The sequence below is a fragment of the Dermacentor andersoni genome, chromosome 9 (assembly GCF_023375885.2).
Source record: "Dermacentor andersoni chromosome 9, qqDerAnde1_hic_scaffold, whole genome shotgun sequence".
Taxonomy (NCBI): Eukaryota; Metazoa; Arthropoda; class Arachnida; order Ixodida; family Ixodidae; genus Dermacentor; species Dermacentor andersoni.
In genome coordinates, this window is record NC_092822.1 from 3,943,013 (window position 1) to 3,959,730 (window position 16,718).

At 47.5% G+C, this 16,718-nt stretch overlaps 1 protein-coding gene across 1 annotated transcript in view; it reads left to right on the plus strand.

Moving 5' to 3' along the window:
* The window catches only part of LOC126527444 (probable serine/threonine-protein kinase DDB_G0280717), a 141,859-nt gene that overhangs the window by 44,516 nt on the left and 80,625 nt on the right, over nucleotides 1-16,718 (plus strand). The window contains exons 3-4 of the mRNA XM_050175277.2: nucleotides 5,470-5,635; nucleotides 13,675-13,847. Of these exons, the coding sequence (XP_050031234.2) occupies nucleotides 5,470-5,635; nucleotides 13,675-13,847 (339 nt within the window). The remainder of the gene's footprint in view (nucleotides 1-5,469; nucleotides 5,636-13,674; nucleotides 13,848-16,718) is intronic.

Genomic DNA, 16,718 nt, shown 5'->3' on the forward strand with positions numbered 1-16,718 from the left:
GCTGCGTCCCACATTCAATCCCGAATTCCCCGCATATCGCGTTTAGATCCGTCCTGCGCAACTTCCTCAAATCCAAGGCTACCTCTCTTTCGCCGACAAGTTTCTCAAGGAACTAATTGTTGAAGCAAGGTATCTTTCAACAAGGCTTCGTACACCCTTGTTACCAGGAAGAACGACGTTAAGCCTGGCAACTCTCAAGGAGAAAAGGTCGTGCACTTACCGTGCCGAAGTCGAAGCGCTGCACAGACTATCCACCGCTGCCATCCAATGTTGCGACTCGGGGTTCGAAGACGTGGGATCCTCTTTCCTCGTGGAGGAGTGAGATGAACGGGAGGCTGGGTCCGATATTCAGGACGTTTGACAAGCACGTACATATTTACATAAGTACAAGAAAACGCAAAGAAATACAGAAAAGTTGATGATAAAGTAGTAGTCGCTGCCCACTCCCGTCGTCCGTAGCTCCGTTCATGCCCTGTGGGATCTTGCTGTAGTCACCTCCTGCAATCCGGTGCCAGGGGGTCGGTGACATCAGGTCCCACCAAACCGGAGGTAGGTCGCCCTTTTCGTCGACGCTGACGGTGGTTCAATGCGAGGGTCATACTAGGCGGGTTGAAAGCGGGTTATACTGAGCGGGCCGGGTCATATTAAGCGGGTTATACCACGCGCATCTCTGGCTTGGACGCGCCAGTTTGTGCTGCTGACAGGTGACAGCCGTATCATTGCTAATCGCTGAAACCTTTTATGAACGAGGCTCTCCTGCGCTGGCCATAACTCATACGTGTCGAGGACTATCCCGACGAGGCCGTCAGTCCTTTCACCATAATCGTTGGAGCCGTGACTGAGGGGTGTCGCGGGGCGAACGCCCGATCACAACACCGTGGTGCCGTGAGGCTTTTGACAACTGAAGGCGTTTCCCAAAAAGAAATTATTCGCCCTATGGCTGCCGTGTATGTTGAATCTTGCATTTCATTGGGCACTGTGAAGCGTTGAAGCAAACGGTTCAAAGAACGACGTGAAAGTTGCAAAGACAATCCAAGACTGGGCCAAGGTCACCGTGCAATTGCCCCCACATAGCTGCCAAGGTTGATGAGCTAATAAGACAATAACGGAGGATAAGCATCGATGAACTAGCAGAGCGTGTGAACATCAGTCACGGTTTGGTTCACATCATAATTCATTACCATCTCGGTTATCAGCTCTTGTGCGCGCAATGGGTGCCCAACATTTTGAACCATCGCCAGAAGACGGAGAAATTTGGCGCTGCATTGACTCGTCTGATCCGGTGTCACAATGAGGATGCCGACTTCTTATCTGTAATTGTGACCGGGAATGAATCATGGTGCCACTACTACAAGCCTGAAACACGACGGCAAAGCTTACAGTGGCAACATTCCAATTCACCGCCCCAAAGAAAGCAAAGGCCGTCATTTCCACCGGATAGCTGTTGGCTTTTTTTTTTTAAATCGTCAAGGGCCATTACTGCTCGATTTTGCTAAACCTCAAGAGTCTATCAATCGTTTCCGGTATTTTGAAACGCCGGATCGGCTGCATGTCGCAATCAAGAACAAACGACGTGGAAAATTCAGGAATGGCGTCATCTTGCTCCACGACAATGCCCGTCCCCACGTCGCTGATGTGATTAACATAATCTGGTAAAGTTGATGAGCGAAATGCTGCAGCATCAGCCCAGACCTGTCGCCTTGGGACGTCCACATTTTTGTGCATTTGAAAAGAACACCTCAAGGGAACCGGACTCGTGTCGGATGATGATGTGAAACAGTCAGTTACGGAATTCTTGAAGTAGCAACCCAAGGAGTTTCATGAGACGTAAATCACGGGGCTCGTTAGTCAGTCGGACAAATTTCTAAATGCTCATGGAGACTACGTTTTAATATAGTATCCCGTTTGTCATATATTCGCATTGGCTCAGTTTCATTTGGCTCGCCTTCGTATATTTTGCATTCTCCTGCTCTTTATATGTGCTCTCTGTTGCGACTATAATTCCGGTGCAATTACTCACAATACACGACCGGTGACAGCTTGCGCAGTACATTGGAACGAAGGACAGCGTCATTGAGATTGTTTCCTGGCCGTGTCATACGTGCAAAAATATAAACAAAGTTCTTGAATGACAAAGGTTCATGAAAATATTTGCGCTCAACTTGTTCATTTCATAGCCTTTACATTTTTCATATCAGTGGCACGCACTGATTTCTTGGTTTCAAACTTATTTAGCTCTGAAGTTCGTGTGATATTATCTTATAAATAGACAGAAAATGTGGAAGCAATGATATCAGTTATTTTGGGCACAGTTTTTGAGACCTATTAGTATATTCTTTTATGAAAAAAATACATATTTGCTTGTCTTGACAGTGCACAGCGTTCACGAATTCGTTTGCAGCATCCTTGGCAATGGCAATGCAGTTATTATTCGCGTACTTTATCCCTAGACAAATTCTATAAGGAGGAGGCCGACCTGCAACGTCAGCCTCCCCCCCTCTCCCGAACGAAATTTCTGGCTACTCCACTGTTTTCACTGTGAATGCAACATCAGCTGACGTGGAACGCGCGTTTTCTGCGGCATCCTTGATGATGACAGGGAGGCGAAATGGGCTGTCGAGCGCCTCTTTCGAGCAGCTCATGTGTGCGAAGCGCAACACATAGGTGGAATGCAATTGTTTTATCTCACCTTTATTTGTTTTTAGAATAACCGTTGAAGCAGCCGCTATTTACATTTTGGGTTTCCGAACCTAAACGGTGAAGAGCCCATTTAGCTCATGACATTGTGTTGCAAAATTTCGATGAATAAAACCAAAATAAAGCTTTTTTTTTTGGCACCTTGAACTGCTTGCGATCTTTACTGCAGCATTTAGAAATCACGAATACACCTAACCAAAAACACGCTGTGTCGTCACTTAACGTTGATACATTTAAGCTTAAACAATATTAAAACATCACAACCCGTTAAAACATGCTGACCATGCAAATACTCTAGGTAGCGGGAGAACTGCCTCAATGGGAATTAATAGTGTGGCTGTACTGCACGCGATATGTCACCAGGCTACTAGCTCTTGACCTTGGTAACGTGTTTCGCGTATTTTTGCAGCTGTTAACGCATCTGATGACATCAGCTTTATGGTGCGTTGATCGGTAACTCGATAAAAGTACCAGCATGCCTTTCCTACGTTGAGGAATTATAGGAATGGAATTGAACTGCCCGGCCATTCCCGGCGCGGGAATGGGTTAAGTTTTTTTTTTCATTCCGATGAATTGAAAGGAATGGGATTGCGACAAGTTCTAATTTCCGGCATGGAATTGGAATGGGGGCGCCCATTCCGCAACACCGGTCGCTGTTAGAGCTGCCCAAGTTCCGGCATAGCGTGCACTCGTGAATTCTTAACTGCACTTTATGGTGTTATAGATATGACTGTGACGTCAAAGCTTCTCACAACGATGTCCGAAGACGACGCACAGATAGCGCTCAGGCTCTATGCACACAAGCTGCGACGCTCTCTTTAGTCTCCGAATTCTTTATTTCAATACTTCTGAATTTTGGACTGCCAAGTTCGGGGTGCGGTTCTTACATGAGCACGACCCTTAGTCGAGTATATACGGTAATGGTACTATAACAAACGTATGCCAACGCGCGATAACCGTTTGGTCACAGCCTCAAACTGTGATTGAACCATTTCCGCGTCTGGTTTCACATAACTTTAAGACAGCAATTGCTCCTGATGCAATAAAGCGACAGACTTCTCTGTCTCAGATGGATTTGTCAGAAAAGGTTGCTCAAACTCGGATCACTTCAACTGTGACCTCTTTTATTAACTGTCGTCCTAAACCCTGAATAGCGTTGACGGCAGTGATAAGTTTTTCCATCTGGTAGCCTAGGATTTACAGCTCAACACCGCCTGTGAAAAGCTGCGAGGCAGAACCGAGCAAACCAACAGTGCCAAGCCATTCCTGTCGCTCACCAGCCTGGATGAAGCGCGCTTGTTGCGTGTCGGCAGAGTTCCGCTGGGTAACCGGTGCTGCCCCTCCGTAGGCTCGTCATTGCGGTCGGATGCTTCCTTTCCTCCCACTGTAGTGAATACGTTGCTGCTGCCGGTCCCGTAGTCACCTTAGGTGGGCAGCGGCAATCCTGTTGTAGCCCTGTAGCGCGTGCTGCTGATGTGTAGGCACTGAGCCGCAGTACTACAATTCCTATAAAAACCCGCCGTGGTTGCTCAGTGGCTATGGTGTTGGGCTGCTGAGCACGAGGTCGCGTAATCGAATCCCAGCCACGGTGGCCGCATTTCGATGGGGGCGAGAACACCCGTGTACTTGGATTTAGGTGCACGTTAAAGAACTCCAGGTGGTCAGAATTTCCGTAGTCCTCCACTACGGCGTGCCTCATAATCAGAAAGTGGTTTTGGCACGTAAAACCCCATAATTTATTTTTAATTTCTATAACTTTTGAAACAAAGAAATTGACCCGGTGCCATTGTTTTGGCAACCAGCGGCCCATCGTTGCCAAGGAAGCGGTAATTTGAGCTGTTCCAGTTATATCCATCTCAGCATTTGAAAGTGTTCTCAAATAAGAGTACCTGAAAGCTGTTAAAACGGCTTAGCCGTAAATGCTTTGCAAAAATTGTGTTATCTCCTTCAGAATGTTCACTATTCACTTGCCTTCCACTAAAGAAAGTCCCTGAGAACAAGAATGGCAAAACTGGTCCTAGCCTCACTCGTAATGAGTAGCCATTGAAAGTGACGTTACCAGAGAAGGTGACGTTATACACACGTGCGCGTACATTATCTAGCTCTCGCCGTCCCAGTGTTCCCCGAGACGCCGCACATGACTCAGTGGTGCGTCAGTGGCCTATAATACGTGCACCTGATTACGTGCCATTGTTTTCACTCACAAAGCCATTGTACACTTGCCACCGATTTTGTAGCGGCCGCATTATTCAAATGTGATGATTACTTGTCGCGCGCTCAATCAACAGTTGCTTGAAACTGCGGTTTCAACGACGAAGATTCAAGCTGTAAAAACGGAAAATTGTGTCAGTGCTCCTTTAGCGGAATTTGTTGCGGCTGGTTGCGAATCGCGGATTGAAGCATGCGATAGATCCTCCGTGAACGCGTGGAAATGGGGCGTGCAGTGTACGGCGGCAACAAGCAAACGGCGTCCAATTCTAGAGCGCTCAGAGTATGAGGTCCGCGTACTTTTGTCAGACCTTGCAAACACCCCCGAACAAGTGCTCCTTAGCCTCACGAAGCAGCTGGACTAAATCAATTATTTCGAGGAAGCGATCAAACGCTGACGTGACGTAATTGTTACAAAACAGTGGAAGAACGACGCTTTAGGAATTGACGTGGCCGTGTAAACGGGACCGACAACTTTCCTTAAGTGTCGCAGGCGCGTGCATGACGAGCATTGTTCTCGCGTGTCAGACGCCTCTTCTGAGCCGCACGCAACTTGTTCCGCAGCGCCGTCTACAAAGCGGCTTACAAGCCGACAAACCTGGTATGCACCATCAAGCTAGTGGCGTGCGACCGCTTCCAGAGGCACAAACAGGCCTGCATCGACAAGGTGGTTGCCTCCATCATCAGGTGCCCCTTCCTGGTCAAGTACTACGCCTGCTACTGCACACGCGTGAGCGCTGTTTATTGCTATGCATAATTGCGCACTATTTCGAGCAGCGAGGAAATGCAGTCGGCGAGTGCGCTCATTACTTGTGCTCAGTGCATTGTAGCACTAAGCGGTCCGTGTAGCGCAACCAACTCGGCTAGCTACAATTCAGGCGATGGCGCAGAGCGGCGCATACGGCTGGAAGCGCGCTCGAATGTCGCCGCTATTGTGGTACGTCTTGACAATGTCGGCGAATAACGCCTGCAGTGTAAGCACGCGTTTTGTACCATATCCGCCAAGTCTGGTGCAGTTAATGACGTGGCGCCACCATGCGTGCCTGCGGCGCCATTCGGTGCAGCATGACCAGGCGCGTGTGAATCCTCATCTGGGCCTCGCTGCTAGCATCCAGCCGCTGGCTTCAAAACAGACGTTTTTTTAAACAAAAGTCATGAAGGTGATGCGCATCAACATCCAGGGATTTGGCACGATCATTTTCGCGCTAACTAACGTCCGGCGCGGCTTATCGGTGCACCTGTCAGCTGGCTTAACCGCTGAAGGAGCGGTACTATAGTGATGTCAATGCAGATATCATATCAATGTACAATGCAGCAAGTGTCCCGTGTAGACTTGCTGCATGGCACAAGGTGTGAAGGTATCGCCTGCGTCCAATTTCCCTCTCACGAATTTATTACTCAAGGACAAAATTGTTTATTGTGCTAGCAACTATACAGAAACTGCAGGTATTGTGTACACGATCTGCCGTCGCACTCTCCTGGTAAAGACGGCGCTTGCGCGGCCTACAGGCTTAGAAGGCCTGCAGAGACAGTCAATGCGCTCGGCTACAAAAGCGTCAAAATGGACGCAGCGTCACACGCCCCTCCGTCAGCAGTAATTGAAGTCAAATAAAGTATCTTCTCAGTGCGAATTCTTTCGCGTGACGTATAAACCGTGACGTGACGTATAAGCGATCCTGCGTGCGACGCCGACAAGCGACGCGATGGAGATGGCTGTCGCGTCCACTCGTCGCCCACAAGTCAAACCCCACGCGAGCGATAACCTTAAGCGACATCTCCCCAGTGCTGCCGGTATGAGGGCAGCAAATACGCATGACGTGAAGCATGCATGGTCTAATGATTTAAGTATTTATTGCAACATCAATTATATGGACACTCCAGGCGCATTTCTGTCGTCGCCGTTGCCGTGCTGTTCCGTATGAGTGAAAGCGTAGGAGTTCAATCACGATTGCGCGCTCGAGGAACGCGGCCCGGATGCGTGCCCTCTGCTGCTGCACGCGAGGCAGGGGGGTGAGGCGAGGGACGAGGGCCGTTATTCTCCGGCGGCGGCTACGGTGCCTCGTTGTCCTCCTCGCCGGCCTCTCCGTACAGAGTGCAGACAACCGCGCCGTCTTCTACGGCGTTGGCCACGTGAGTCGCGGACGCCGTATTAGACGCTGTGGCGGACGCCGTAGGGACGCGTTGCCGGCGCCCGTGTGTCTTGAAGGCGACCTGCGACGCGGCTAATGTACACGCCCACGTGGGCCTCATCTTCAAGGTGATCTCCTATGTTTGCAGAGTGCGGGTTGTGCCGGTAGCTTCGTATGCCCTCCGCTTTCGACGTTTCGTTCGCGCTGAAGCGAGACATGCATGAATGTCAATTCGCTTGCTGCTTCCGCGATTCCTCACTCCAGAATTTTCACAGCGAGTTTCCACGCTTATCGAGCGAGATGTGTTCATGTTTACCTGTGCGCGAGGGACACCGTGCTGGGTAATTTGGTTAAAACACGTTGACAGGCTAGTTGGTTTGAATCCATGATAGAATGCCTAAGCGGGACTGAAGAATGACGTAGACACACAAAGACAGCGCTGTCTCTGTGTGCCTGTTTCTACGTCCTCGTTGAGTCACGCTTACATATTCATTTTATCATTGTTAATTTAGTAAGTAAGCGAATGTTTACAAGTTTATACGGGCGATAATACTACTATCCTTACTTCGTACAGCTATCTACTAATTTGTTATCGCAATCGGTGCTTCGCCTTTCGGGCGAAACTGCGAATTTTTTTTCTTTTGCTGTAAATTGCAGCATTAAGATATGTCTGAAGGTGTTTCGTTAGGTATATTAAACTTTTTTTGCACCTTTCAAAACTCGATCGTGTGCTCGTTCCGTGCGACAACCGGTAGTATGTGAATTTTGTACAACCTGTTCCGGTTTCGCGCTATTTGGCTAGTCTCTCGTAGCATTTCCGGACGACGAGCGACTACCTCCGTATAATTGCAATAGCAATTACATGGACACTACAGGCGTGTATTTCTGCCGTCGGCGTCGCCGTCATGTTCTAGCATCGCCGTCATAGCATCTTTGCCGCGTGCCGTATGTGCGAGTGAAAGCATACAAGGGGGAGAAGACGACGGTGGCTCAGTCTCGCGCCCACAGGGTAGGGAAGCAGGGAGGAAGCGCGCCGTCTTTCGTCGCGCGCAAGGCACCGGGGGAGGGGTGGCTTCTGCTCCGGCGGCTGCTGCGTACGGCGCAGCCGCCCGCGACCGCTCGGCCCTATCTTGAAAGCGATCTGCGATGGAGACAGAGTACTACATGCTGATAGCATGTAGCTTCGTGTGCGCTGTATTTTAACGCGACAGCATTAAGGAGCTCGTGTCGCAGAAAAGCCGGTGTCGTCGGCGTCAGCGGCGTTGGCCGTGAGCGATAAATCCCAGAAGGCACTTCATAAATAAAAAACATCTTGCGAGATGGGCTGGTGGGAATCGAACCAGGGTCTCCCGAGTGTGAGACGGAGACACTACCACTCAGCCACGAGTTCGTTGCTTCAAAACGGGACAAAATCGCGTCTAGTGAATGCGGTGTTGCCTTATAAATGTGCCGTAGAAAGTTATACTGCGGTGTATATCGGTAATCATGACCATGTAACTTACAGAAGTCGCAGTTTCACGAGTAGCGAAGTACGTTTCCGCTACATTTCTTCTGCGCTCTGCGCACACGCAGAGCCATCTTGCGGCAAACACAGAAGACCCCCTCCTCGCAATGTACGGCGCTGCCCCGACACGTGGCGCGCCACTCACCCCATGATCGCCTCCGCCTTCATGGCGCGTCGGGGCCCGGCTATCTGTGCCGATCGCGACGTTTGGCTGGCGTAGCGCGTTTGAGTAGGCGGTGCGAACGGGGTGCGATAACGCTATCGCGTTCCACTCTTGAAGGCGAAGCTTAAGCGTCCTCCAATTTTTAGTCGTTTAGTTCTCGTTGAGGCGAGCGACAGCATGAAGGTGAATTCGCTCGCTACTGCTGCCGCGCTCGCTCACTCCGCCGTTTTGAGAGCGAGTTCCGCGGTCATTGAGCGAGTTCTGCTCATGTTTGCTTGTGCGCGTGTGACACCATTCTTGTTAATTTGGCTAGTAAGCGAATGTTTACAAGTTTAACGGCTGATGAAACTACTATCCTTACTTCGTATAGCTGCCTACTAATTTGCTATCGCAACTAATGCTTCTCCTGTTGGTCGAAACTGCGACTTTTTCTTCCAGAACCAAGCGATCGAGCGACAAGAACGAGCGATCTGCTCGTGCGACAGCGATTTGTCGCTCTATAAGCCGTCACTCGTCTCAGTCGCGGAACAAAACCGGTCATATGGCGTTTGAGCTTGACTTATGGCATCTTGGACTGGTCGAAAGAGGGTGTGTCTTGCGCTCGGATGGCTCTTTTCGATCGCTCATCCCACCGGCGCGTCAGCTGTTTTTCCCGGCAGCGCCGGGAGCTTCGGCTAATCGAACGTTTCCTGTAGCCACGTGGTTTCGCCTCTGTGATTTCCTCCTCCGATAATATGCATGGCTTGCGTGCTTCTTCTCCGATTCTGAGTTCGAGGAACGCCGGATCTGCTGAGCTCTGATTTGGAGAATGGAGGCGACCAGTCGAAGGTACCATTAGACAATCGCCGTAGACGGGCTCTGACGGAATTTTAAAGCGAAAGCTTTAAGGCTAAACCCCATGAGCGCGATTTTGTGCACGACAGTGGCGAGCGACGGTTTCGAGCGACGGATCGGGCCGTCGCGTGAACAGATCGCTCGGTCTTGTCGCGCGATTGCTCGGTTCTGCAAATCTAGAATTCGTCGCTCCTCGCCCGGAAGTGCTATGAGCGACTAGCCAATAGCGCGAAGCCGGAACTGGATGTACATAACTCAAGTACTTCCGATCGTCGCACGGAACGAGCAAACGGTTGAATTTTTATAAGTGCAAGGATAAGAACCTACTGCAAGACATTCAGAAATATTTTATGCTGCTTTTTACAGTAAAACACATCAACTTAAGTTAATAAAGCACGCGTCACGCTAGTTTCGGTGCCTATATTGCTGCCCTCATACCGGCAACACTGAGGAGACGTCGCTCGTAGTCATCGCCCGCATGGGATACAACTTGTAGGCGACGAGCGAACGCGACAGCCATCTCCATCGCGTTGCTTGTCGCTGTCGCGTGCAAGATCGCTTGCATGGGGTTTATACTTTACTAACCGCGTCGAGCCGAGTTTCGCCGTCGCCAGCAATTTGCCCTTCATTTGACCGCATCTGCACCGTAGCCTTGGCAACGGATCACGTGACTCGCCGCGCTGAGCTCCGCCGCAGCCGCCGACTTGGCGCATGCGCTCTCCGCTTGAGCGCCGCGATCGCCTAGCCAGTGCGAGCTTGGCCATGGATGAGAGCGAGGCCGGGCCGTCTTCTCTAAGCGTTGCGCGGTAGCGGGAGGCTTTGAGCCGTCATCGCCAAGCAGCGTCTGACCACCCCTCGGATATCGGCCGGCGAGCTGCTTCACACATGTAAAGGGCCCGAAATACAACAGGCGTAGCACTGTCGAGATCAATGTAGCGACCGCGTTCGCGCCCTGCCCGTTTGTGCTTCGACGCTGCGCATGTTCACGGCGTCTCTTTGCACGTCTAGCTAGCACTTGTGCTTTCCCTTGGGCACAACAGGCATCGCACCGTCGAACGATGCATGTGCACACAAGCCTAATCGCAGTCATATCTAGCCACTTACCTACGCACAGCCGTCATACCTGGCTTAACGATGATTGTATGCCTAAGTATAATAATTACAGCTAAATGAAAGGTTAACCACGTGAAACCAAGACTTAACCACGCGAAACCAAGCATTCGCTTTGCATTTTGAATCTTTACGTTTTAAATCGTTTTGCACACTTAGTAAAGACTGTGACGTGAATACATTAGTTCGCCAATTTGAAAACATTATAAAGCTGTGTATTCGACGCTTTGTTCCGTTAAAAAGTAAGAAAAAAAATCGTGCCCTTCCTTGGATGACTAGAGAAATCTTGCAGTTATCACGCCGCGTTAGAAGACTGAGACGCTCAAAACGCAGTAATGACCCTGATGCAATTGCTAGATTCACCTCTGCCAAAGAGGAACTAAATTGGAAAATGAATACGGCCAAAGATTTTTTCTTTCATACCGAGTTGCCAGGATTACTAAGAAATAATCCTCGGAAGTTCTGGCGTTCTGTCATGCCTACTACTGAATCTTCATCTTCATTGACTATCAATGATGAAACTATAAATGATCCTGCACGCATCTCCAATGCATTCAATGAATATTTCCATTCGGTGTACGCAAACGATTCTCATGTCTGCCCTGCTTTTGATAATGATTCAGATCTTTCTATTTCCGACATTTCCGTTGATGTTAATGGCGTTCTTAATTTGATTTTAAATTTAGACACAAAAACGTCTAGTGGCTCCGACGGTATTCCTAATTCCTCTTTACTTCGCTATTCACAATGGACATCACGCTATCTTGAAATTATATTCAATAAGTCTCTAGATACAGGAATCGTTCCTTCATCATGGAAACTTGCAAGAGTAATACCCTTGTATAAAACCGGCAGGAAGACAGACATAACGAATTACAGACCAATTTCTTTAACTTCCCAATCATGCAAAATACTGGAACATATTATTTACAAACACATAATAGATTTTCTGGAGTCCAACACCATTTTAACTAATGTCCAGCACGGCTTTAGACGTGGTTTCAGCACTATCACGCAGTTAACCGACTTCACCCATGACATCGCTTATCAGTTGGATCTCGGTATACAGATTGATGCTATCTTCATTGATTTTTCTAAAGCTTTCGACTCATTACTTCATTCTCACCTCTTGCAAAAATTAAATGCAATACTAAAAAATTCCCATCTGGTCAATTGGATCGCTAGTTTCCTTTCTAACCGGTCCCAATACGTCGACTTTAGTTCTGCAAGGTCATCCATACTTGAAGTAGGCTCCGGGGTTCCTCAAGGATCCGTCCTGGGTCCTTTATTATTTTTAATTTATGTCAATGACCTCCCAAAACATGTTTCCTCTAATATTCGTCTTTATTTTGACGATTGCGTCTTATACGACGTGATTGATTCCCCGAATTGTTTTCAGCGATTAAATGATTCCTTTGTCTCTTTCAGTGCTTGGTGTGAAAAATGGAAAATGAACATTAATTTTTAAAAAACGGTTGTTTTGTCCTTCACGAAAAGAGCAGCACCTGTAATTGCGACATATTCCTTGAATGGATCACCTTTAACCAGAGTTCGACAATACAAATACCTTGGCGTAACATTTACTCACAATCTCTCATGGACTACACACATTGACCAAACATGTTCAAAGGCCCTAAAACAGCTTGGATACCTACGTCGTACTATGCAAAAGGCTCCGAAGGCAACTAAACCTTTAATGTATAAAACTCTTGTTCGCCCCATTATCGATTATGCGGCAACAGTCTGGTCCCCACATAACCAAAACAACATAATCAAACTAGAAGCAGTTCAGAAAAAAGCCGTCCGTTTCATTTTACATCGGTATGACCGCTATTTTTCACCCTCGTCTGCCCTCCCTACGCTGAATCTAACATTACTTTCAGTACGTCGTGATGTGGAATCATTAAAATTTTTGCACAACATACTTAACAAGTCATACCACACTTCAAACACAGCTTGCATATCTTTCACCAAGCCTTCTTGCACGCGTAATTTCCACGAGCTTAATCTTAACCCTCTCTATGCCCGTACAAATACCTTCAAGTACAGCTTCTTTCCCCGCACAATAGAAGTATGGAATTCCTTGCCTGGCTGCCTTCGTTCACTCCCGATAAGCGAATTCGAAAGTGCTGTCTATGAAAAAAAGTATATGTAACTACTTAAATCAGGTTTAGTTTATACTTTATGTGTGCGTATTGCTGTGTCGTTGCTTTTTATGAATCGATGAAAACAATTTGTAAGATTTTGTAAACGATTGTAACGATGTTGTAAGAGTCATTGTTGATTTCACTTTATTTTTGTTCAACACTGTTCTTACCCACTCCTGCAATAGCCCTCCTATGGGCCTGCAGTATGTACAAATAAATAAATAAATATCCAGAGTTAGCTGATCTAAGCCGCAGCCAGTTTGTTCTCTTTTATTGCGATAACAATTATACGATACCCCAGGCGCATTTTCGCCATCGTCAGCGTCGCCATGATGTTCCTAATAAAGTCCAAGTACGATAACACCGTTGCCACGCGCAGTATGTTGTAGGTGGACAGCGTGCGAGGATGAGCCGAGTAGGTTGATCTCGCGTTCTCCGCCGGCAGCTGCGTGCCTGAGCGCGACCGCGCGGACTTGAAAGCGATCTGCGATTAGTAGTGAGCCGCAGTGCGGCGCGGGCCCTGTCTGAAATCGATGTGCGATAAGTGCAGAGCCTAGGTGCGCCGACGACTCATAGATTCGTGTGCGCTGTGTTCTCGGCGCTTCGTTCGCGTTGGAGCGAGACGCAGCACGTAGGTCAATTCGCTCGCTGCTGCTGCTGCTCTTCCTCACACCAGCGTTTTGACAGAGTGTGTCTGCGCTGTGTAGATGTGTTTCGATTTACTGTGCGTGCATGGCACCATGCTTGTTACTTTAGTTAGTAAACAAATGTTTACAAGTTGATACGGCGGATAAAGCTACTACGCGTACTTCGTACAGCTGTCTACTGATTTGCTGCCGCAATCAATGCTTCGCCTTTCGGGCGAAACTGCGACTTTTTCAGGACGCCTACGTGACCGTGATGGAGTATATATGCGGGGCAGATCTCATGCGAGTCGTGGATAAAGCGGTGTACCTGCCCACCGAGGAGTGTCGTATTGTCATGGCGCAGCTCATCCTCGCGCTGGAGCACATGCACCTAAGGGGTCTGCTGCATCGAGATATCAAGGTCTCCAAGTGAGTTCATGACGCCGCTTTATGCCTAGGCACCGTAAGTAGTTGCGGTATACATTTGGATTTGTAATAGGTCACTTGAAGGGCAAAGTCAAACTCTGCGCAGGGTCTGTTCCTTCATCAGTCAATGACACACAAACTTTTCTTTCCTACCTCTCAAGTTTCGGGGGAACTTCTTAAAGGCCCCTGAAAGGGTTCGGACAAATTTTGTAGACGCGCAGGGTATAGATAAAGTTAATCATTCGCACCACAATTTGTGTGAAGCGTCTCATATTAAGAGAGCTTCGGACCATTACAAACTAACCTCCTCCATAGTCATGCATTTTCTCCTCAAGTCGTTCGCCCAGTGATCGGGGTTGAGCTCCGCCTTCACTGGCTGTGCGTCATGATGGCACGTCGTGTCGTCTACTTCCGGTTCTCTAGGAGCGAGCGAGCGAAGCCTCTCCAACCTCTCCGCCAACTGCTTTGCAGTCGACGCCGAGCGAGATCTATCGAAGCAGCGTGCGTTGCGAGTATTCTGTCGCAGCGCCGAACGTGTCTGGTATTCCGGTAACCACAGGCGAGCTGGGCATTTCGACGGAACGGTGGAGGCATAAACTCAAACTGATTGAGCTTTAGCGTGGACGTACGTGAGCGGCTTGATCGGTCTACACAGTCCAGCCACCTGGTGGCGCAGAGCTTAACCAGCCAAACAAAGAGCTAATATTGCTCTAACCAAGTGCAAAACATTTTAGACATTTACAAAAACAACGTGTTATCGATTGCGATCCTGCGAAATTTTTCCACCAGCAGCAAAGAAGAATACACTTCGTTACTGCTATTGTGGTATCATCGAGCTCTGTGCCACCAGGTAGATGCACCATGCAGACCAATCACGTTTGCACTTCTGCTCATCCCATGAAACGGCATGGTCAAACGGCTAGGGCCAATCACCTTGCGCTTGCGTTTACCCGAATACCGGACTCGCGAAACCTTATGATGGTAGTAATCCTCGGGTGTAAACTGACGGCCGCAAACGCGCAAATCCTGGCGCCGATCGGATAGTGACAGTCGGATGCCCTGCAGCCATTTCGCTCGCGTGCTGCCTTGCAGGAAGACACGTGCTGCCTTGCAGAAAGACACGAAAGACGCATATTGCCAGTCGCTGCGTTTACAGCCCAGAACGCAACAAAGTCGAATCATGGTGCTCGCGAAAAGACTGAGACCGACTCTGACCGCGGAGCTCTTGTCAAAATGGAGCACGTTGTAACAGAAGCAGACGACGCTAGCTGTGTGCCGAAAGTGCTTAAGAGGAAGCTTTAGTTCGCGCCCAACTCCGACGCGGCCTATTCAAATGCATGTAAAAACGCAAAAACGTTTTTCTGAAATAACCCCTGGACCGATTTTAATGAAATTTGTTGCATTTGAGAGAGAAAGTGAAATTCTAGTGACTGTTGGAAGCGGAATTTCGATTTAAGGTTTGAATTTTGTAAAAAAGATTTTCAATAATTCAGAAGTTTGAAAAAAGATAGAAGCACGAAGTTTACAAACTAATAGCTCTGCATCAAGAACAGATATCGTGGTTCTGTAAACGGCATCCATTAGATCATTCAAAGCAGACAAATTTGATTTGTCATTTTACATCTTACGTGAATTTGTTACATTGTTTACGAGGGTTATGCAATAGTTGTAATTACATATTAATAAATTTTTGGGGATTCATGTAAAGATGTCAAATTGGTCCGCTTTAGATGTGCTATTAGGTTCAATTCACGGAATTGCGATATCAGTTTTTCTTGCTGAGTTAGAGAGTTGTAAACTTGATAGTTTCGTTTTCTGAAAATTTGCGATTTTTGCCAATTTTGAAAAAAATTGACGACCTAAATCGAAAATTCGAAACCAACAGGCACTAGATTTTAAGTTTTTCTTTTAAATGCAACAAACCCCGTCAAATTTGGTACACTGGTTGCCGAGAAAAACGAATTCTCCTTTTACATGTATTTAGATAGGAGCACCCGAGTGAAATCTAGTGACTGTTGGTCTCGAATTTTTGATTTAGGTCCTTAATTTTTTATTAAAATGACAAATATCGCAAATCTTCAAAACAAGAAACTGTCAAGTTTAAAACTCTGTAACTCTAAAACGAAAAACGATAATACAATTCTTTGAATTGCATGTAATAGTACATTTAAAGCGGACAAAATTGATGTGCTATACATGAACCTTAAAAAATTTAGTAATATGGAAATACAGCTTTTGCAGAACCTTTGTGAACAACGTAACAAATTCACGTAAGATATAAAATGACATATGAAATTTGTCCGCTTTCAATGGTCTAATGGATGCCGTTTACAGAACCGCGATATCTGTTTTCGATGCAGAGTTATGAATTTGTAAACTTCGTTCTTCTATTTTTTTCGAACTTCCGAATTTTTGAAAATTCTTTTAACAAATCCAGGACCTAAATCGAAATTCCGCTTCCGACAGTCACTAGAATTTAACTTTCTCTCTCAAATGCAACAAATTTCATTAAAATCGGTCCAGGGGTTATCTCAGAAAAAACGTTTTTGCGTTTTACATGTATTTGAATAGGCCGCGTCGGAGTTGGGCCCGAGCTAAAGCTTCCTCTTAAGTGTAGTGAGAAATTGTTTAGAACGACAGAAAGCTAAGCTAGTTGGTAAGGATTCATTATGCAAAAAGGAGATGAGGCGTGCAGACAGGACACAAGAGTAGAGAAGTGGACAACACCAACGCCGACTATCGAACGCCGACTGATAGTCGGTGTTCGTGTTGTCCACTTCTCAACTCTTGTGTCCTGTCTGCACGCCTCACCTCTTTTTTGCATGAGAAATTGTTCTTGTGCATTCTCTTTCTGTTACTTTCTTTTTATAGAAA